This window comes from Misgurnus anguillicaudatus, chromosome 16, assembly GCF_027580225.2.
Source record: "Misgurnus anguillicaudatus chromosome 16, ASM2758022v2, whole genome shotgun sequence".
NCBI lineage: Eukaryota > Metazoa > Chordata > Actinopteri > Cypriniformes > Cobitidae > Misgurnus > Misgurnus anguillicaudatus.
The window spans coordinates 19,281,303-19,302,695 of record NC_073352.2 but is presented as its reverse complement, the minus strand read 5'-3'; the positions used below and the strand labels follow the sequence as shown (position 1 = coordinate 19,302,695).

At 37.4% G+C, this 21,393-nt stretch overlaps 2 protein-coding genes across 10 annotated transcripts in view; both read left to right on the top strand.

The window, feature by feature from the left end:
* ablim3 (actin binding LIM protein family, member 3) overlaps nucleotides 1–12,617 on the top strand; it is a 68,931-nt gene extending 56,314 nt beyond the window's left edge. For 3 of the 7 annotated variants that reach the window (XM_055178939.2, XM_055178945.2, XM_055178943.2), the window contains 9 exons: nucleotides 3,683–3,814; nucleotides 5,505–5,575; nucleotides 6,517–6,670; nucleotides 9,073–9,099; nucleotides 9,459–9,514; nucleotides 9,692–9,752; nucleotides 9,857–9,867; nucleotides 10,401–10,481; nucleotides 11,239–12,617. In XM_055178939.2, coding sequence (XP_055034914.1) covers nucleotides 3,683–3,814; nucleotides 5,505–5,575; nucleotides 6,517–6,670; nucleotides 9,073–9,099; nucleotides 9,459–9,514; nucleotides 9,692–9,752; nucleotides 9,857–9,867; nucleotides 10,401–10,481; nucleotides 11,239–11,352 — 707 coding nt within the window. In that variant the 3' untranslated portion in view covers nucleotides 11,353–12,617. The remainder of the gene's footprint in view (nucleotides 1–3,682; nucleotides 3,815–5,504; nucleotides 5,576–6,516; nucleotides 6,671–9,072; nucleotides 9,100–9,458; nucleotides 9,515–9,691; nucleotides 9,753–9,856; nucleotides 9,868–10,400; nucleotides 10,482–11,238) is intronic. The other 4 variants (XM_055178942.2, XM_055178944.2, XM_055178941.2 and 1 more) reach the window with 3 other exon arrangements.
* Nucleotides 12,618–12,880: 263 nt separating this feature from the next.
* Nucleotides 12,881–21,393, top strand: part of afap1l1a (actin filament associated protein 1-like 1a) — a 35,051-nt gene continuing 26,538 nt past the window's right edge. Inside the window, exon 1 of one of the 3 annotated variants that reach the window (XM_073854293.1) lies at nucleotides 12,881–13,037. In XM_073854293.1, the coding sequence (XP_073710394.1) occupies nucleotides 13,019–13,037 (19 nt within the window). In that variant the 5' untranslated portion in view covers nucleotides 12,881–13,018. Of the gene's footprint in view, nucleotides 13,038–20,645; nucleotides 20,665–21,393 lie in introns of those variants that run through there. The other 2 variants (XM_073854295.1, XM_073854294.1) reach the window with 2 other exon arrangements.

The following is a 21,393-nucleotide window of genomic DNA, read 5'->3' as shown; positions in this document are numbered from 1 at the left end:
GGAGTGTGTCTACTAACCGACATCCTTGCCGGGTTGCGTATGTGGGGGGCGGGTCTATCAACAGAAGCTCCAGATTCTGTTGGGGTGGGGGCGTGTTTGTTTGGGTGATTTCGAATGTCAACATTGGCTTTCAAACATCGTGGACTCCGCCTTTAACTAACTATTAACTAATTTTGCCTAAATATACTCCAACTACTGCTTATTAATACTAAAGAGTTTTAGTATTAATACTTTAAGTATTGATAGAAATGGGGAGGGTGAAGGATTTAGAATAAGGTTTAGCAGAATCAGGCATTAATATGTGCTATTTAAGCATTAATAAACAGCCAACATCTCAGTAATATTAATGCTAATAATCAACCAGTTTATAGTGAGAAATGTAAACTAAAACCATGTTAAATCCACTATTGTATTATTGTATACATAATAGTTTTACAGTCCATACACAGTATTTAGTTACATCGGAAGTAACTGTAATTAGATTACAAAAAAATAAGAGTAATCCCTTACTTTACTTTTTCAAGGGAAAAGTAATTAAATTACAGTAACTAATTACTTAGTAACTAGTTACACCCAACACTGTTTATAACACATGATGAACTCCACATAGTTATATTGTATTATAAGTTTTATATCTTGACAATATCTTACTACATCTTGTGAGTGGTCTTTCTCTGTAGAATCACTAGCGATACAACTAGAAGCAAATTATGAAAGTCAGAATTCGAAATGTAAAAATGAAGAAACTGAACCACACGTTAGGGGGCGCTGTGATGCAAGTGGCTGCCACATTTGGGGTGTATTCAGGTTTAAAGGCATTTAACAGAAACAAAGACATTTAACATTGCAACAATCCAGATGTTATGTCAGTTAAATTTGCTTACACTCACGCAGTGTAAAACCAAACCCATATTCATTCACCAATCAGATACGATTGTTTCGCCCCTCTCTTCTCTTCATTTGCGGCGTTTGGCTGTCACTCACGTAAACACATCGATTTACTTGATGGATTTGGAGCGGCAATTTTCAAACAAATGAAAGGAAAAACGTGCGCCATTGCGGAAAATCCTGGTGGCGACGGAGAGAGTGACGATGCAACAATATTGGTTCCGAAAAAAGGCAAGGAAATAAGTTACCTCTGCCCATTTTTCAATCGGAAGGCTGCAGCCTCCGTAGGTCGCATATGCAGGCCGCATACGTCATCGAGCCTGGTTTAACTTAACTAAGCATTACATTCGCAAGTCATAAACGTATTACAACAATTTACGATTAAATAAGAATAATAATCAACTTTAGAATTGTTGATATTCTGAAATAAGATGACGTATGCAGCTTAGAAATGCAGCCTCCGAAAGGCTGCAGCCTTCAGATTGAGAAAAGGCCTCTGTATCACTGTTTAGCTCTTGAAAGGTTTCGTGTTTTCAAAGTTTTTAGGTTGACCAGTTTGACCTGTGCTTTTTGTACAATTACTTTTATTTATTAGTGTCAACATTCTAATGGTAATGTTTAACAGCTAACACATTTTAAGTTACTCATCTTTTAAAATAAGGAAAAGAGACTTTGAAGACACTTTATTATAACTAAAAGTACGGTGTAGCACATTTTTGTTACTTAAGTGCAATAAAGGTTTTTTTTTATTTATTTTTTATTTTTTAAAACATGAGGATCGTTTGAGAGAATCGGGATCTCAATTCTCATGGAGAAAAAAATTGTGATTCACATTTTAGCACGAATCATGCAGCCCTATTTCTGAATGGCCTGAGGCCGGGGATAAGCAGGTTTAAAGCAATTTTTGAAGTATTTGATGAATGTATAACACGTGCTGAGAGCATTCGGTCAATATTTTATCTCATTTTTGATGGAGGTGGCATTTAGCGGCTTTTGCATCTTCAAGTATAAGGATTTAAAGGCGGGATGCATGATCTCTGAAAGCCAATGTTGACATTTGAAATCACCTAAACAAACACACCCCTACCCCAATAGAATCTGGACCTTCTTTTGATAGATCCGCTACACACATACACAACCCAAGCAATGATGTCGGTTATTAGACACGCCCCTTACTGCTGATTAGCTAAGTGTGTTTTGGTACTCAGCCCGACTCCATTTTCCAAAGTATTTTTCAAAAATCATGCACCCCGCCTTTAATAGGACAAGATGGAATTTTCCAATTTTTGGGGGGGTTTTCGGTTGGGATTTTTGTGGATAAACTGAGAGTGAATTTATAGATGGCAAATGGTGTTTGAATTTAATGGAAATCTGCAGAGCTGTCTACCATGTTTTGTTGCTCATATTACTCAGATATTTAGAGTTTGTCTCCTAATAAGAATGGAGAATATATAACCACAGAGATTTATGTGTTATGAAGAGATGATTTCCTTTCTGTACTTAAGTTTTGCACTAACAGCATATATTTATTTACTGATCAGCTTAAATACCTGCTTATTCCATTAAGTGAGGTCTCTGAGAAAGGTCAACTGTTTGGCTCAGTTTACATTAGTGTGTGGTCAGATTGATGTGAAGACCACATAAAGGCCAAAAAATGATGTGGTTAAGGAAATGCATATCCTTTCACAGCACACATTTCCTGATACCCGAGAGCAAAAAACACTCAAACAATAACTGAAGCAAATGTGTGATTTAAAAGTGGGAACATGAAAGAATAGTTGTCTATGATGTGTCTATTATAAGCTGTTCTTTTAAGTATAATGAAAGTAAACGGTGATCAGAACTGTTATGATTTTAGTGACTAATGACACAATTTTTTATACGGCTTAAGACTTGGGATGTAGCTCACTATTCATTTAAAGTACTTTTATGATACTTTCATTGAACTTTTGGCCTCGCTGGTACCTAATAGCCCCTATTCCCTATTTACTTTTATTGTATGGTAAAGATGAGTTTGCACATTAAATGAAAGCTATTTTATTTTGTGTAAACTCTCTCTAATGTTTATCTATATATCACAAGCCAGTAATGAACACCTTACAAGAATATTTTGCTACCCATATGGTCGATCAGTATGTGTAGTTATTGGTGTGTTTGTATAGCGTAGACACATACTCTGAAAGCATTGCTTCTCTGCCATGTGGGTACCAAAGATCTCAATGAAAGCTCTTTGAGATGCAAATATTTTCTCCCTTATTCTTTTTCCCTCTTTTTTTCTCTTACTACCCTAAATACAACCCCCTCCACCTCCGCTGTCCTCGGTCACTATTCACTCTGTAAGTATTTTCTCTCCCTGTGCACTTGCTCATCTAACTATCTGTTTTAGCTTTTGTTTGTTCAATCTGGTGTAACCCACTGTTGGTTTGTTTTTAAATCTGTAAGTCTTTTAATATTGTGTGAAGTCTGTGCTTTGGTATTTGTCTAGGGTCTTCATTGGTGTGCTTTGTATTGATGGGAGTTAAATGCAGTGGTTTGATTCTGTATCTGCAATGTTTTGCATTTGATATTATTCAAATGTATATTGAGTGTCATTAATTTGGTTGAACTTTGTGTTGAAGTCATTTCCTACTCTTGAGCTGTTGTATGTGGGCACTACAGCTGTTCTTGAACTTGGCTGTTCTTTCTTTCTTTCTTTCTTTCTTTCTTTCTTTCTTTCTTTCTTTCTTTCTCATGTCTCAGTGCAGATGTTGTCATAAAATGTTAAAATCATTCATAGTGAATCTTCTCTCCACAGACAATCACTGCAATCCAGCAACTAAGAGCAAGACCAGTGAGGACATCCTTCATTCCTCCAAATTTACATCAGCCTACTCGCCTGAACACTACCAGCACTCTGATTACTATCATTACGCCAGCTCTCCTAAATGTAGGTTAAAAATATACATAATGTACAACATTCATTGGCATCACAGAGCATTCCTGCCATTTATTACATACAGGGATATTGGTAAAGGTCCTGTAATCCCTTATTGTGGAAACAGTTGACATGACTAGTACATAGCTGGTACACCATCATTTTTTTATAGGCTTATTGCTTAAAAAACACTTTACTTTTGAGCTGTCCATCACACATAGCAGTTTAAAGCTTTTTATTTATTTAGTATTGTGTTTTTGTTTGTGTATTTTGAATCCTTGACTAAATTTTGCCCAAAGTATTATTTATGTTTAAATTTTAATGAAAGACGGCATATATATTTTATTTAGCATATTTTCGACAGCTGCCAAGGCTGTTTGGTGTGTAATATGCTAGGCATCTCTCTTTAAAAGCCTGAACTGATTTTTATTTAATTCTTTAAGGAATTTTCAGTTTTTCAATATTTTACTATGTTCTTTCCTCAACTTAGACAAATTAATACAAACCTATCTTTATTTAATATGTGCACTAAATCTTTGTACACCGCGTCCTGAATGTGTTAGCATTTGTCCTAGCCCAATTTATTCCTTAGGATCCAAACAGGGATGAATTTACCACCAAACCATTCTATGTTTTTTATATGAGTACTTTGCACGAGTAAGTATGATGGCACAAAATAAAACGTGGCGATTTTTTAAGTGGATAAAAAATTTGAAATGTATATTGTTTGACGGAAATAGTGTTTTCCTTTAAAGGATTACTCCACTTTCTTAAAATAAATCCAGATAATTTACTCGCCCCCATGTCATCCGGGATGTTTGTGTCTTTCTTTGTTCAGTCGAGAAGAAATAACGTTTTTTGAGGAACATATTCCAGGATTTTTTTCCATATGGTCGACTTTATTGGACCCCAGCGGTTGCAGTTTAGGTGCAGTTTGAGGTTGCAGTTTCAGCACAGCTTCCAAGTGCTCTAAACATTCCCAAACGAGTCATAAGGGTCTTATCTAGCGAGATAATTGTCATTTTTGCCAAAAAATAATAAAAAAAATGCACCTTTAAACCACAACTTCTCATCTTGCACCAGCGCGACCTCACGTAATTGCAAAAGCATGTTGAAAGTTCACACGTCACATATGTAAGACGCACAATTGCAGACCATTTTGAACAATGAACTGACACAAAGACATTAATTATTATCATTCAACATACAACAATGTCTGAACGGTCCTCTTTCTCCACACTTGTAAACACTGGGGCGGTAGTTGCGCATACTTCATCCATGACCTTTTGACGTGATGATGCATTACGTGAGGTCGCGCTGGCGCATCACACTGCTAGTGCAAAACGAGAAGTTGTGCTTTAAAGGTGCATATTTTTGTTTTTCTTGCCGAAAGTGACAATCGTTTTGCTAGACAAGACCCTTATCCCTCGTTTGGTATGGTTTACAGGAAGCTGCGTTGAAGCTGCAGTTTTGAACTGCATTGGAGCTGTGGGCTGTTTGGGTTCAGTGAAGTCTATTAAATTGAAAAATCCTGTAGTTTTTTTCTTAGGAAGCGTATTTTCTTCTCGACTGAACAAGGACGGACATCGGCATTTTGAATGATATGGGCGTGAGTATGTATTTAAAGGATTACTTAATTTTCTTAAAAAAAATTTAAAGACACTCTTCCCTCTTTCACTTTCTCAATCTTTTTTCGGCGCAGCTTTACGTGCTCCTAGGAGAAGATATTCATCAGGTGGAGAAGAGGATGGCTGGGGTCATGGTCTTCAAAGAGTAAGACACTCAATTTCTCTCTTTTCTGCACTCTGGTTTGTAATTCAAGCTTACGCTCTTAATGAGATACAGCTTGCATGGTTTATGCTATCAGAAATCAGCTATTAAGTTATTACTTATTAATCTGCTCAGACACTCACAGACCAATTAACTTTTAAATACTAAATCCTACCGATCTACATCCAGGTTCTTTGTACAAAAAAGGTTAATTGGGGTTCTTTATAGGTCCTAAGGGTTGTTTGTTCAACTTCAATTTTATATATTTTGCCAAAAGTTTTTGTACTGAAGTAAAAAAAACTTTTGGCACAAAAGTCTTCTGTAAGCTTATTTATGCGATTGCAGTTTATATATATATATATATATATATATATATATATATATATATATAAACTTCTACAGTTTTGAATTTGAAAACTATATTAGAAATAGTTAAATAAAAAAAGTATTAAAAATGCATAAAATAAAATGTGACCCATCCTGTGAAAACCCAGCTAGTAAAAAATATTGACTAAATAAGGGTTGTTCGCGTTTAAAACCGCATAGAAAACTTATCTGCCATTGCTAAGCAACCATGACCACTCCCTATTTGAGCGCGCCTGCCCATCATCTTCATTTAAAATAACATACTTGTGTGCGCAAAAGACACAAAATGTGAATGGCTCCTAAGGTCATGTTGTCAGATTAAAGTCAATGTGAAGTCTGTGATCGAAGCCAAACATTAATACTCCAAATCTTACAATCAGATCATGCAATGTTAGCCTGGATTTCACAGAGGGGGTCACAAATGTTAGGATCCCATATTTGTAAGTCCTCAGAGGTCTTATATACAACCGGTTCACCTTGCAATCTTATTCTTTAGGTTCTAAAAATAATATTGTTTAAAAATGATGCCATACACTATTTTCTTTGTATCTTTATGTTTGTATCTCCCTGTATCTCAGATTCAGGGTGGCATCGGTAGGTTGATCCTGAAGGAAGAGATGAAAGCCCGCTCTGGTTCCTATGACAACGACCCCTGGGGCAGCGCGCAGAACTCCCGCAGTGGGAGCAGGGAGATGTTGCACAGCATGGGCCACAACAACACTGTTAACGGCTGTAAGTGCTGATGTACAACCACGTATCACAGAGCGCCTTTGCGTTGCTCTAGTAGTGTCATCGATTAAGTCATACTTTAATGTGGCTTTACCATCTCAGTCACAGTTTTTGGTGCTTCAAAGGGTAAATCTACCACTTGTGTTTATGCGTGACCCCCGTTTAGCCTCCCACAATGCTCTCTGGGGGCAATGCATGACGGCAACAGGTGCGGTGTGGTTTTGACTATGTGCAGTATGGGAGTTGGTTTACTGCGCTTCAGTATGTCATTATTTAGTGTGAGGTGGTACAGTCAATAAAGAGGTGGCAATGAGCCATCTCATTAAGATAGTGGAGCTCTGGAACGCTTTACTATAAATGCAAGTTTGACTCAACAGAGTGACTCAGGCAGCATTATGCTGATACAGTGGGAGGAGTAACTCTGAGGGGTTTCAGGAATAGTGCAGACACAGCAAAATATAACACTATTACACACTAGAGCAGATGCAACGTTATACACCTCTCTCTCTCCTGCATTTAATGTTTCTCGCATTTTGTTATTTGCATTGCACACACACACATACATAGTAGATGCTTCTTACACTGTCTCACTCTCTCTCACAGGAATACAGTCACTTACTGTGAAATGTTGTATATCAAACAGAAATGCAAAAAATAATGATCGATCCTAAACACGTTAAAAATCCTCTATCTGCCATTGGTTGGACAAATAGAATATGGATAGGTTGAGACAATGTTGTTACGTTTGACTTAATCAGAAATGACTTTCCTCTCCCTTTCTCTCTCTCTCTCTCTCTCTCTCTCTCTCTATGTCTCTCTCTCTCTCTCTCTCTCTCTCTCTTTCTCTCTTCATAATGTACATGTGAACAGGGCAGCTCTCCTTAATTTTATTTTTGTGTATCTCATGGGAAACTTCACAAAGCATATGAAATTTTTCTTTTAGCCCCCACTTGGTTTTCCATACATGGATCTTACTTCACTATTTCTATGGTTTCCCCTTCACATCATTGGTATACATCCCAATGCATGTTGCAGCATGTAGATTAGAAATAAGCGACAGACTATTTAAATTGTGTTCCTAAACATCACATTAAATAGAAGAGAACAAAGTAGAGAATTTTAGAGACGTTAATTATTTTGTGTCCGTATGGTTCAGTTAAACGTAAAAGGTTTAAAATTTCCTAAAAAATTAGCAGATTACTTGCATATGTTCTTTATTAGTTAATTTCTGGGGGGTTTTTTTTCATTTTGAAAGAATATTTGTGGGATAACTGCAAAAATGTCAATGTGGTGTAACCGGTCTGTGTCAATTGGTGTAACTAGCATTTTTTTAAATAAAAATATAAATATATCCATAAAAAATGTGGAATAAAATATAATCATCTAGTTTAGTGTAATATGATTTTTTTACATACATTTTTACATAATTTCTCAAAGATTATTTAGAAAACAGAGCTTTTTTCAGAACTAATATAACAAAAACATTAACATTTACATTTAGAAATAACTAATAAAATTATATTTTAGAATTTTTTTTTTTTTTTTTTTTTGATGACTACGCTTACATGCCATCAAGGTGGATAAAATAATTAATATTTCTCATTTTTTGGCACAATTGGCGGTTACACCATTTGACATTTTCAGGTCCATTCAGTCTAAACTTTCATAAAAATGGTGCAAATGTAATTTTTTATTGCATAACATTAACATAAATACACTGTGTGCATTGAAATAAACCTGATGCATGCTTTTAAAACAAGTTTTTTTAAAAAGACTTGAATTTCTCATCTTGCCAAACCATTTTTGTCACTGACCCGAATTTGTAGAGGTGACATCATGCGAAACAGAAAGCTAATGCAGCTGATGATGTAAAAATACAGTAATAAATTATATAAATGTACAGTATACTACTAATTCATGTTCAGCTTTATTCGTTCATTGAAGACGCTAAAATTGCAGAAATTAGGGACACGTGATATTACCTTATTCCAGTTTGTTTGTGAGAGAGGCGCCTTATTTGCATCCATTACATAATTGCATCCTTTTGTCTTTCTCCTTTTTTTTCTTTTCCCTTTCACTGCCACTCATCAGCATTCTTCAGTCTGTCCTTCAGTGCTTTGATGTGCTGTTTCAGTGTGCCTACTGAGCAGTTTGCTTTCCTCTCGTTTAATTTACAGTATTAAGACTTTTCAAATTGGTCTTTCAGCGGGCCAAGTGCCAGGGGTCTGATGGCAGACGATAAAAGCAATCTACATCATGATGCACATTATACTTTGTTTAAGGGAAAAGTTGTTTTCATTCGAAAGAATGCACAAAAAGCATGACTCTTGTATGAATCACTGTTCATTTTAGTTCATTTTAAAAAAAATACTTTAGGTTATAATTTTCCTTTCTTTCTCTTTCAGCTCCTCGGACAAACTTTGCAGCAGATGGTGAGTGGCTTTTAAGCTCGGATTCAACTTTTGAAAGGTTTTATAAGGTTTGAAAGGTGCTGGGTGTCTCTAAACCCAAGAATAAAATGAATCGTTAAAAAATGTATCATTTTTGGGAGCAATTTTAACTACAGGGAAAATATTACTGCTGTAGGTCAAGTGTCTACTAAACAACAAACAACCAATACATATTTGCAGTGTAGGCAACATAGTTTATAGCCTGGTGACTGGCGCCCTCTACTGTCCACTTATGTATGAAGCTGTCAACTTTAATCAGCCTGTTCTCACACATACAAAACAAAACAATGTTTAAAAAAGTGTTTATTAATGTAATAGATTTTTTGTTTTTTATTTTGAAGACTACATATCCAAGTCAGCCTCTTTACCAGGATATGGCAGGAATGGATTGCACAGGGTAATGTACCATTTTTGTTTCTCCACGCAATGTTTAAATTTATTTAATTGTATCTGTTTATTTTATACTTATGTTCATGGAATTGTAAAAGTAATTGGGAGGACTGAGTCTGGAAGCAAAGAAGTCACATGGAGGAGTTTTATCCAAAATTCGTTTGCTGGTTTGTTTGTTTTGCAGCCACAAAGTGCCGACTACTATCAGTATGACAGCGGCAGTGAAGTCAACTGGGGAATCAGAGGTAAAAAAGATTATTTATTATTATTATTATTATTTTAAAACATGCTTATTTTAATAACATATTATAAAAATATGTTTTGTTTTGACAAAGTTTTTCTTTTCCAGCAGAGTACAAGGTAAGGGAGATGCTATTACACAACAGAGGACTGCAGAGAGACACGAGAGATTACAGTCGACTCATTTTACAGTATGTCAGTCTAATGAACCCTGATGGGTCAAAGCAACGTCCTGATGGTCACAGCATGTAGAAACTAGAGGATGAAGAAATCAGTGTTTCCAGGTCATAAGGTCAACTGTGTAATTTCTCATCTGACCCTCCATGGGTCGGGGACTACTGGATAGCCAGGGGCCATGAATGGGTCAGGGGGTTGTTTGACCTCTTTGTTTCTGGTTGGGCTAGAACTGGTCTTTCTGGTGCCGCTTCCTGTCTCTGTTACAGCTACTGTGTCAGTGGGTTTGAACCACTGTTAAGTCATTTCCTTACTTCTGTGGTTGAGAGGAAAAGGTGGTCCACCTATGCACAGCCTGCTTTGAAAACAGTGCTTAGCTTTTCATCACTTGACTATGAAAAACAGTTGTTTTAGTTTAAAGGCTTAATACATTTTTTTTTAACTTCCACAGTAAGATTCATTACTAACTTTTATTACAGGTCTACCCATACGAAGCGCTTCTAGTGACCACAAGGGGGCGCAACAGGTTGCCAAAGGACGTAGATCGGGCCAGATTGGAGGTACATCAGAGGATTCAATCTATTTCATGACATGCGTAATTTTAAAAGAGACTGCCCCTAAATTTACAATGGTTTGAAATTTAAAATGATATTTTTATCTCATACTGTTACACATGAATATTCTATACAGGGGAGGACATTTCATATTTTTAAACGCTTTATCTTAATGGATCAATCCAGATAGCAGTGGCGGCTCGTGACTGCTCTTCTGAGGGGGGCAAATTCAAAATAAGTGTTCGAAGTGTCACGTCCGTGTTTTCAAAATATGTGTTTGTTGCGTCGTGTGAGCCATGTGGATTGCGTGTTTTGTCAAAATAAGTGCCTGATGCACATGCGTCAAAACCGTTTATGATAAAAGAGACGCTAATGTTCACAAAATACACGCAAGACACTCACTTAACAGTAAACTCTGATTACATATGAGATTATATGAGTATCTGGCAAACGTATGCGTCTCTTTTATCATGAACCCTTTAGACACATCTGCATTTTGACAAGACACGTGATGCACATAGGTGCACTCGACGCGCCAAACACATGTTTTAAAAATACGAACCACACACATGACGGGCTACATACATGTTGTGACGAACTTTGCATCGTGCACCCTCGAAAAAAAGAAGTCACCGGCTGCCACTGACAGCTAGATTTTCTGTATGTATGAAGATTAGAAGCCATTGCATTGATACAATTAAGAAATCCATTTTGAACCCAAACTTCACATACATACTCAGTCACAAGTAACTTTTTATTTCAGCGACATCTTTCCCCTGAAGAGTTTTATCAGGTGTTTGGAATGACAATGGCCGAGTTTGACCGACTGGCACTGTGGAAGAGGAATGAGATGAAGAAACAAGCCAGACTGTTCTAACTTTCGAATTCCACACACAGAGACCCGAATACCTGTTCCAGTCAAACTAAACAAACGCATCCTAATTCTCCAACAAAAAATCATGCATCGACTGCACCTTCGAATTGTGCAATTGTGCCGTATGATGGGAGCATATAAATGAATAGACAGTCTAGAACACCATATGAAGGAACATAGGGATTTTATTTATTGTATTTACTTGAGTAAAGCGGTTTGAGACACATTTGAAATTGAATTATGCCTTATGTTCTCTGTTTATTTATGCACCAGCAAAGTGAGTGAACAGAATGTAGATATAATTATTATGATGAATCAGTGAATGATGTGACAACATCCATCTTAAGATCACCATTTAAACAATGTAATATTTAATTTTAAATAATATTTTTCAGTCATTTTATTTCACTATTGTACCAGAACTACATAAGCTTGGATGGGGTAAAATCATAGCGATGATTTGCTCGACAATGAATACCAAAGTTTGACTGTTATTGTAAAGTTAGCAGATGAAATTGAGCGCAGTTTGGTGCTGTGCTTTGTTCAGGTCATTTCCATGAAGTAATGAGCACTGAATGTATACTTTTCTCACAAAAGGATTTAGGATTATTAGAATAAGTATGCTGAAACCTACATTGAATATTGTGATGGTAGAAATACATATGTTTAAGGAAAAAACAGATACTTTAAAAGAATTATGGTGCAATGCTTTTTTTCTCCAAATGTTATACTCTTGTAAAAAAAAAGGTTTGTTAGACTAAGACAGTTCACTTAAAAAAAATGCTGTGATACCTTAAATGAGTTTGGTGATTTCTGTCACATGATTTGATAACATTGATGCAGAGGGAGTAAATATATAGATCGTATGGACAATGACAGGGATAGCATGTTCATCATCGCATAATATCTGACATGTGAGCATAACAGCAAGTGACCATTAACAAACTGTAACATTCATTTGGACCTAAAAGTAATCATGGGTTTCATCCTCAACAGATTACTGTAGCTTTGTACCTCACTGACAGGTGAAACAGGTGACACCATCATGTTTTCTGCCTTGTGTGTAGTGTTTACAACCTGTTTGCCCAATAGATTGTTTTATGAAGTGTTCAATTAATTTCATAGTGAAGGAAGAGAGTTAGACTATAATCATATTTTTGATTCCCTCTTTTTTAATTACTACTGCTACCTTCCTAACTTTATTTATCTCTCGGTTTCAAAAGACTATGTACATCTTATACTGCAATAAAGGTTTGTTTTCTTGTGTACACCTGTGATTAATTTGATTTATGACATAAAATTACTTCAATTGCAAAACAAGTATTATAATAACTACAAATCAACATATTTCTTAGTGTTTGGGTATAAGAAAAGCCAGATATGCCTAGCTTTATAATGTTTATTGTGTAGAAATTGTGAATGGACGACCTTAAAATAGTATTGAGCTTTAGTTTGAAGTCAAACGTGTTCAGATCCACTGATATACAGTATAAATAATGTGAGTGGAGCATCAAATCCGGCCAGGGGCAGCACTAGGACCCAGCAGGCTACTGAGGAAGTTTGTGCTACTTCATTGAGAATCTTTATGCAGTGTGTGTCACTGAAGTGCATACACGGATGGGTGCAATGAGCTCTTCTGAAACATCAAGGGGTTTCATTGGGTTCTGATATGGAAATAAACAGCAAACGTAAGTAAAATAGCTGCATGGCTAAATACTGCACATTACATAAATAGCACGAACAAATCCGAATATAATAAATTAAACGTTGCAAGATGAATGTATTTACCTTGTGTAATGTAGAAACACGTTTTACCAAAACTAAACCCCTAAAGCGTAAATGCTACGTTTAACAAATGTTAATTTTGTATTTTACTTGACATGCACTGCAGAGCATGTAACAATACTGGCTAACTTACGCGTGTAAATATTTAAGCGCAACTTTTTGTATTGTTAATGAAGAGACCAACCGCATCCCTTTTTGCATATCAGTTCCCCCTGCTGTCCCTTATGTGCCTTGCTCTACATGATAAAACCCTGACATTTATCATTATTATGTTCCTATGGGATCCATGCTAACTATTTCATACAGATCTTCAAAGTTAAATAAACCTGCTGTGGGAGGCGCTGTGATTTAGGCACTTGCAACAGTTTAGTTTTACATTTCTCGTGGACATCTCACGTGACTTAATTTTCTGTCTTGTTTGTTTATAATAAGCTTGTCTTTACTGTATAAAAAGCAGAGCTTTAACAGGACCCCTCTGGTGCAATGGTAGTACTTTTCATCTTGTGATAAACTGTTTGGGTTGTTGTTTTGGCACGTTGCTTCTTGTCTCTTGTATTTTTCTTTCCCTCAATGAGAGCATAAGATAAATCCCGCTGGGTCTCTCAGAACAAACCGGCTGCTTCTGGTCAGCCAGTGACCCTGAGACAGAGTGTGGTGGGTTTTTATACAAGTCCTCCCTACAGTGTGGCTCCCACCAGAGTTTTAAAGCTCCAGTCAAGCACCAATAAAAGACTGGAGTTTACACAACAGATCAAAGATAAAAGGAAGGATTAGAGGGTCTCCTGTTTAGTACCTAATCTAAACGAAAAGTTAATGATTCCAAAAAAGAGTAGAGTTTCATTGCAAAGACATCAAGTGTAGAGGTAGAAGAGAATGTTGGGTAAAGCTAGGTGTATTTTTTGGGTATGAAGATGTTTTGGTTGGTATACAGATTTGTATCTGCTCTTCTGTTGGTTGCTGCAGTCTTTAAATGCACATTGACTTCCTCATGGATTAAAAGCTTATTTAGTTTATCCTCATGACACAATTCTCTAGACATCTGGAGGTCATAAAACTGTACACACTTAAAAACTGAGAACTACCAGGTAGACATATACAGGTAATTATAGGACCCCGGTTTACATTAAACAACGTATGGGGATTTCGCTCGTTCACTTTCTCCAGAGATAAGGGACAGTTCACCCAAAAATGAAAATTGTATCATCATTTACTCACCCTCAAGTTTTTGTTCTAATGAACAAAAATACGAATATTTTGAGCTTTAAAGGGGTAATATTATGATTTTTTTTAAAGATGTAAAATAAGGCTTTGGTGTCCCCCAAGTGTGTATGTGAAGTTTCATCTAAAAAATACCCCACAGATAATTTATTATAGCATGTTATAATTGCCACTTTGTAGGTGCGAGCAAAATATGCCGTTTTTTGGATGTGTCCTTTAAAATGCAAATGAGCTGATTAAATGCAAAACAATGATCATAGAGGCAGGTTGTTGAAATTAAAACTCAATTGTGCTGTCAATATTTTTTTCTCTTTCTTTCTCTCTGCACTAAATAGCAGTGTCGTGGTTGGATAGTGCAGATTAAAGGGACACAAGGCAGCATTTTTATGTTAATAAATCATCTTCGTAAGTCAGTATATGCTTAAATGACTCATTACCGGACGAATGAAGACTCTCTCGCCCGCCCCTACCGTCTGTAGGAAGAATACCCCACTTGCAAGTTTGCTGTATCCGAACCGGTGTCCTTCAGTCTCGCAAAGTCTCAGATATCGCAAGAAGCAGGATCACTTTACGGCAAACAACACAGAGGCAGGCGAGCTAAACACGGCTAGGGATTGTTGCAAATGGCAGAACCAGGGAAGAAGCATTGAGGTCCCGCGGCGCGGAAGAGGTGTTCGGCGCGGCGTGGAAGACGCGTTTCCGCCTCTTTCGCGCATGAAGCTCGCGTGAAAGGCGCAAATTGAACGTTGTGCGCGGTACGCGTGAATGTGCTTTTTGTGCATTTTACGGTTCACGCGAATTTGCGGCTAACGACCGAGTTAAAAAATTTGAACTTTGGCGGAATTTCGCGCCGCGTTAACCAACCAGGAGCCTGCTTGCTGCTGCGGTGGCAGCCCCGCCCGGAGTCACTCATTTTTAATCACGTGACGTTTATCGACCCACGCTGTCTATTTCCCCCTATAGTAAGGTTACCACATACAAACCAGTAACTCTCTCGATAAATGCACAATCAACATCAGTCATCTTGCAAACAGACAACCGCATAGCACTTGCCCCTCCCACAAGAAGCGGAGTTTGCCTCTGACACACGTCAAATGCTTGCTTTTTCCGCGCGTCTACTCCGCTTTACACGCGCGAATGCATTCAAAGTGTTCAAGCGGCAAACTAGGCGCGGTAGACGCGATTTTGGCGCCCAAAACGCGGTTGGTGTAAACTCAGCATTAGAGTCAGATTTTCACACTATGACCCCTTTAAGCAAACAGTTTGAGCACCTTAGATTTTCATAGTATTTCTTTCCAACTATGGAAGTCAATTGTGCTCCTGCTTTATTACAAATATCTTAATTTGTGTTCAGCAGAACAAGTGGTTTGGTTGAACAACTTGAGGGTGAGTGAATGATGACAGAATTAAAAAATGATGTTACTACTGTATACCTTTTAGTGTATCACTTGCCAAATTTGTTGTAGGTTTTCATAGGTGTGTGTACATATGAACCACCTGATATAGAAGACAATTATATTACTTTTTTCTTGGGAATAAAAGATTATTTCAGGACAGTTGACAGGTCAGGTGTGCGTTTATTGACAAATAATGCATACCCGTGGAACGTTCTCAACCAATCAGAATAAAGCATTCAACAGCCCCGTAGTATAAATTACAATAATATTTAAACACGAAAAATAAAAAACTTTATCGAAATAAGTTTTTTATGTTTGGTGTTTCAAATCACTAATCTATAATGTTTTCTTACAGTTTTAGGATGCTGTCTTAGAAGTTGCTTAGAAACCTCACAAGGTTTGGAAACGCATCTAGTGTGTACAAATAGAGAATCAGATGTTTTAAGCCAGAGAACCAGGTAGGCGTGAAGGGGGCTATACCTCTCCCCACTGACTCATTGAGTAAATGGGATTGTCTCTTTATTTTAGAGACTGCACCAAATTATGATCATTGTTTCCCTCAGACTGCAAGCATGTGGAAGAGCTTAGGAGTGTCAAGAACAAAGATCACTTGTTCTGCAAATCTTATAGTAAACATGAATTTGCACTACCGCATCTAGAGGTATTAAAATCGGCAAAATGAATAGCAACAGTGTTTTCTAGTTCTTGCAGCGTAGACATGCCTGATCTGGCCTTGTTGTATGTCATGGCTGCAAGTCAGCACAAAGCAATTCGTTCCCTTAAGCCTTCAGGAATTCCACTTTTGCGCTACTACATAGATATGGATGCTTTGGTGGAATAACACAACAATCTGTCATCCGTCGACTTGACTATAACCTGATATCTTAAAGGGGAAGTGCCACTCATGCATTGTGACTTGCTTTAGAAAAATCTTTGTTTGCTCTGACAATCAATTATATGTCTCGGACCACCCATTCAATCTGTTCGAGCATCATCTGCTTTCTTGCCACCAACTAATATGGACTAGACAATAAACGCCCACAAGACTCTCATGAATGACAATAGAAGTGTTTAACGAGTGTTTAAGAACTTTAACAAGTCTCCGGTGAGTTATTATAGTGGAGGTTGTGCTCACTGATCTCCATGGAGAACTTGTGGTGTACAGAGGGTGACCTGGTGACACCCAGCACATGGTGAATAGCTATATCTGCTAGTTAAGAGCTGTGCAGAGTGATGTAAACCTGTAACACTGGTGGTGATGTGGCATAGTATCTGGGCTTGATCCATAAAGCACACCCCAGGTGTGTTTACAGTATGTTCTGGTCCATATACAGTGAAAGTAGTCTAGTCATTATGGATTTTCTTTGCCCCTTTAATTGATTTGCAAAGCGTCCACATCTTCATACAGGTGGAAAGGGTGCGTGACAGGCTTGATTTATCTGTCTGCTTCAGAGAGAATTCATCAAAACAAAGTTATACAGTAGAGAGACCAATAAAGTTTAGTGTGTATCTGAAGCTGAATCTTGCTGACTTAGTAGATTTGTTCTGCTTCTTGCTTATGGAGGATTTATACACACTGCAAATCATTATCAGTATAGTCTAGTTTTACATTCATGCCTTTGGCAGACGTTTTATCCAAGGTAAACATTTTTATCAGTTTGTGTGTTGCCTGGGATTCGAACCTATGACCTTTTGTGCTGCTAACGCAATGAAATCAATCGAGCTGCAGGAAGCTTCCTGTAGAAATTGTTTCTTAAAAAGGTCTTGCAAGAACAAACAACCTGCCAATATGGAAAAAACAAATGAATACAATAATTAATAATTTGTCAAATTAATAATGATCAGATGTAATTATTAAACTTAGTTAAGTATTATTGGGCTGGTTTCACGGACAGGGATTATCCTAGTCCCAGACTAAAATGCATGTTTGAGCTGCCTTAATATAAAATCATTTTGCCCTGACATATCTTAACATATATCAGTGCCATTGTTTTATCCCAAGATGCAGGCCAGTATTGTTTTTGTAACTTTATTTTGACAACTTTAAAGGAGATTTTCCTCAATATTTAGATTTTTTTGCTTTTAAAGGAATAGTCAATTTTCTTAAAAGACAAATCCAGATAATTTACTCACCACCATGTCATCCAAAATGTTGATGTCTTTCTTTGTTCAGTCGAGAAGAAATTATGTTTTTTGAGGAAAACATTGCAGGATTTTTCTCATTTTAATGAACTTTATTGGACACCAACACTTAACACTTAACTCAACACGTAACAGTTTTTTTTTTCAAACGGAGTATCAAAGGACTCTAAACGATACCAAACGAGGCATAAGGGTCTTATCTAGTGAAACGATTGTCATTTTTGACAAGAAAAATAAAAAATATGCACTTTTAAACTACAACTTCTCATATTCCTCCGGTCCTGAAAGCGTCAGCGTGACCCCACGCAATACGTCATGACGTCAAGAGGTCACAGAAGACGAACGCGAAACTCTGCCCCAGTGTTTACAAATGTGTTGAAAGAGGACCGTTCCGGCGTTGTTGTATGTCAACTGATACTAATTAATGTCTTTGTGTCAGTTTATTGTTTACAATGGTCCGCAAATGTGCGTTTTATATATGTAACACGTGACCTCCCTACGTCACTACGCATTTATGCTAGGTTCGCGCTGGACCGGACCTAGACGAAAAATTGTGGTTTAAAAGTGCATATTTTTTATTTTTATTGTCAAAAATGACAATCGTTTTGCTAGATAAGACCCTTATGCCTCGTTTGGGATCTTTTATAGTCCTTTGAAACTCAGTTGAAAAAAACTGTTACGTGTTGAGTTAAGTGTTAAGTGTTGGTGTCCATTAAAGTCCATTAAAATGAGAAAAATCCTGCAAGGTTTTCCTCAAAAAACATAATTTCTTCTCGACTGAACAAAGAAAGACATCAACATTTTGGATGACATGGTGGTGAGTAAATTATCTGGATTTTTCTTTTAAGAAAATGGACTATTCCTTAAACTCCAGATTTTCAAATAGTTGTATTTCGGCCAAATATAGATCCTAACAAACCATACATCAATAAAAATTGATGATGTATAAATCTCTTTTATGACTGGTTTTGTGGTCCAGGGTCACATATAGGACTTTCATATATTGTGTACTGAAAAAAGCCCAAAATTCTTAATTAAGAGAGATTTCTTGAAATATGACATTTATAATGTCAGTACTGCAGCCCAAACATCTCATCTCTGTGTACGCCTGTTAACGGTTAGGCAGAGGTTAGGGGTCAGGGTTTTGCCTTAACTCTTAGACGTCTTTCTTTTCTCTGGCATAGCCAGACGCACACATTGCAATTAATATCCTCTATGAATATTGGCAGACAAAGCGTCCAGTCTTTCAGCAGCCACAATACTTCGGATGCCTGCACAGTCTTAACAGTGTCAGCGAAACACTGCGGCTCTTTACGATGAAAAAAATGAGCGCTGAAGGAAGAAATAGCTGCAGAATGAAATCATGGGGGTTTCTGGGCGATAAGCAATATGAATTAGGCTGGCAGAACTAAAGACATTCTTTGTCTTGGAGATGGGCTGACTCACCCTCTCCGTGCCATATTGGTGGGGGTTTGCTGTCCGGGTCAGAGCAATGACCTTTATGACCTCACTGTATCAAAATCAGAGCTGCATTCACCCCTTCACCCCACCCCACTCTGGGACAGTGTGCTTTACTGTATTGATGTGAGTCCCACCACCTGCCTGACCTATTTACCCTCCTTCTCACTGTCTGTGCCATGCCTCCGAATGGCTCGAATGACCCCAAATGGACTGTTGGGGGAATTCCTCTACTCCTTTTCTCTGGCTGATGTTAAACAGTGGCACAGACCTTACAAGAAGGAGATTAGTGCTGCAACAGTTGTGTTCGTCAATATGTCTGCAATGTACCAATGCTATCTCATGGCAGTTCGTATGTATTTTACGAGGTGGCTAATACGTATTTATTTTTACGACCACATTTGTACATTTTTGTACAATTTGCCTTGACCCCTGTGACGTTGGGGTTTCGTTATTGTTTTTTTTTTTGTGGTAATCGTATGTTTTTGCACAATTAACGATTTCATATGAATTAGCCATCTCATAATCATTGTGGAATTATATCAAGGTTTAGGCCATCTGATACAGTCTCGTTTATAGACGGTTTCAGCTGTAACAACATAAACAAGTGGCTTTTGTTGAAAACACGTAACTTCCGGTAAAGTCCGATAAGAATAAATGACAACAAGGTCCTTTTAAAGTAGTTTATTTATATAACAAGCAAAATAAACAACACAGAGATTACCTAGGAAACCAAAACATTTGTTATTTTCGACAAGGTATTTGTTCAAGAGTTCCGTTTAGTAACTAGTCATTAAACAAACAGAAACCGGAAGTAAAGTTCCGACCAGATGCTTTATCGCAATCGTCTATACAGGCACTGCAGCTCCCCCTTGTGTTTTTTAAAGAGATTTGCAATCATTGCGGTGATCTGAAATCATTGCGGTGAGGTCAAACAATCGCAATGAGATGATTATTTAATCATTGTGACTGCCCTAGTACGAATTCTCATGAGATCAGGCTAAATATACTTGAGTAACTAAATATTCACATGCAAATTAGAAACTATATTACTGTATGTTTATTTTATTTGCAAAATTGTTTAAATGCTCTGAGTAACAATTTTAAACGCAATTTTAAGAATGCTTTGCTCATATAAAATTATTTTCCATTAAATGTGTTTTTACGGAACTCTAATGCTTATACAGTACAAGGACCACCAGACTATGTGGACCCCCAGGCGACTACTTTAAGAAAGAGACAGTGTCAACATAAAAGCTTCCTGCTTCCCACTGAGCCAGAGTATTGCCTTTAAAGCTGGTTAATGCTTAAACAGGTGAGTGGGAGTTTCAGGGACCATAACTCTGGCGCTGTGTGTAGATACACAGAGCACTGTGACCTGAGAGAGGCTCCATCCTAATGGCCAACTCCCCTTGTTTTCCTCAAACCAGCAGCCAAGCACCATCACTAGAGCAAGGGTCATTAACCACACCTCCTCCCGCCACAAAGCACTGCGGCATTAAAGATGCACTCTTTCAGTATTTATTTTGCTTTATCGATGAGCCCTGAAGTGTGCAAGATCGTTTTCTCTAAGCTGTTTATCTATGTTTGAACTAATCGCTGGGGGGCACATGTTAATATCAGACGTATATGTAATTAGATTTTGCTCGCAGTTGGTTTCTAAACCAAAAAATAGAGATTATGTTCTAATGTTCCAGGCCAGCTAGAAAAATACAGTGTGGTTGAGATCGCTGAAAGCTTTCAAAACAAGAGATCGTGAGTAGATGAGATCCGCTCGGTTTATTCTTGCGGTGTGTGGATGCCATTTTATTTTATGATAACCTAAAGCATGTTCTCATCTGTTATAAAGCAGCAGGGGTGACATGTAATTTCCCTTTTCCCACACAAACGTGCACAAGCTTTAATACTGTATATGACGCGGATCTCGGAAAGAGATTTATAGGCTAAGCTTTTCCACATGTTCACCTGCTAGCTCTCTGCGATCTCAGAATGTGTGTGTAGTTTTTGGTGCAATGGTATCAAGAGCTACAAGATTTTCTTTTTT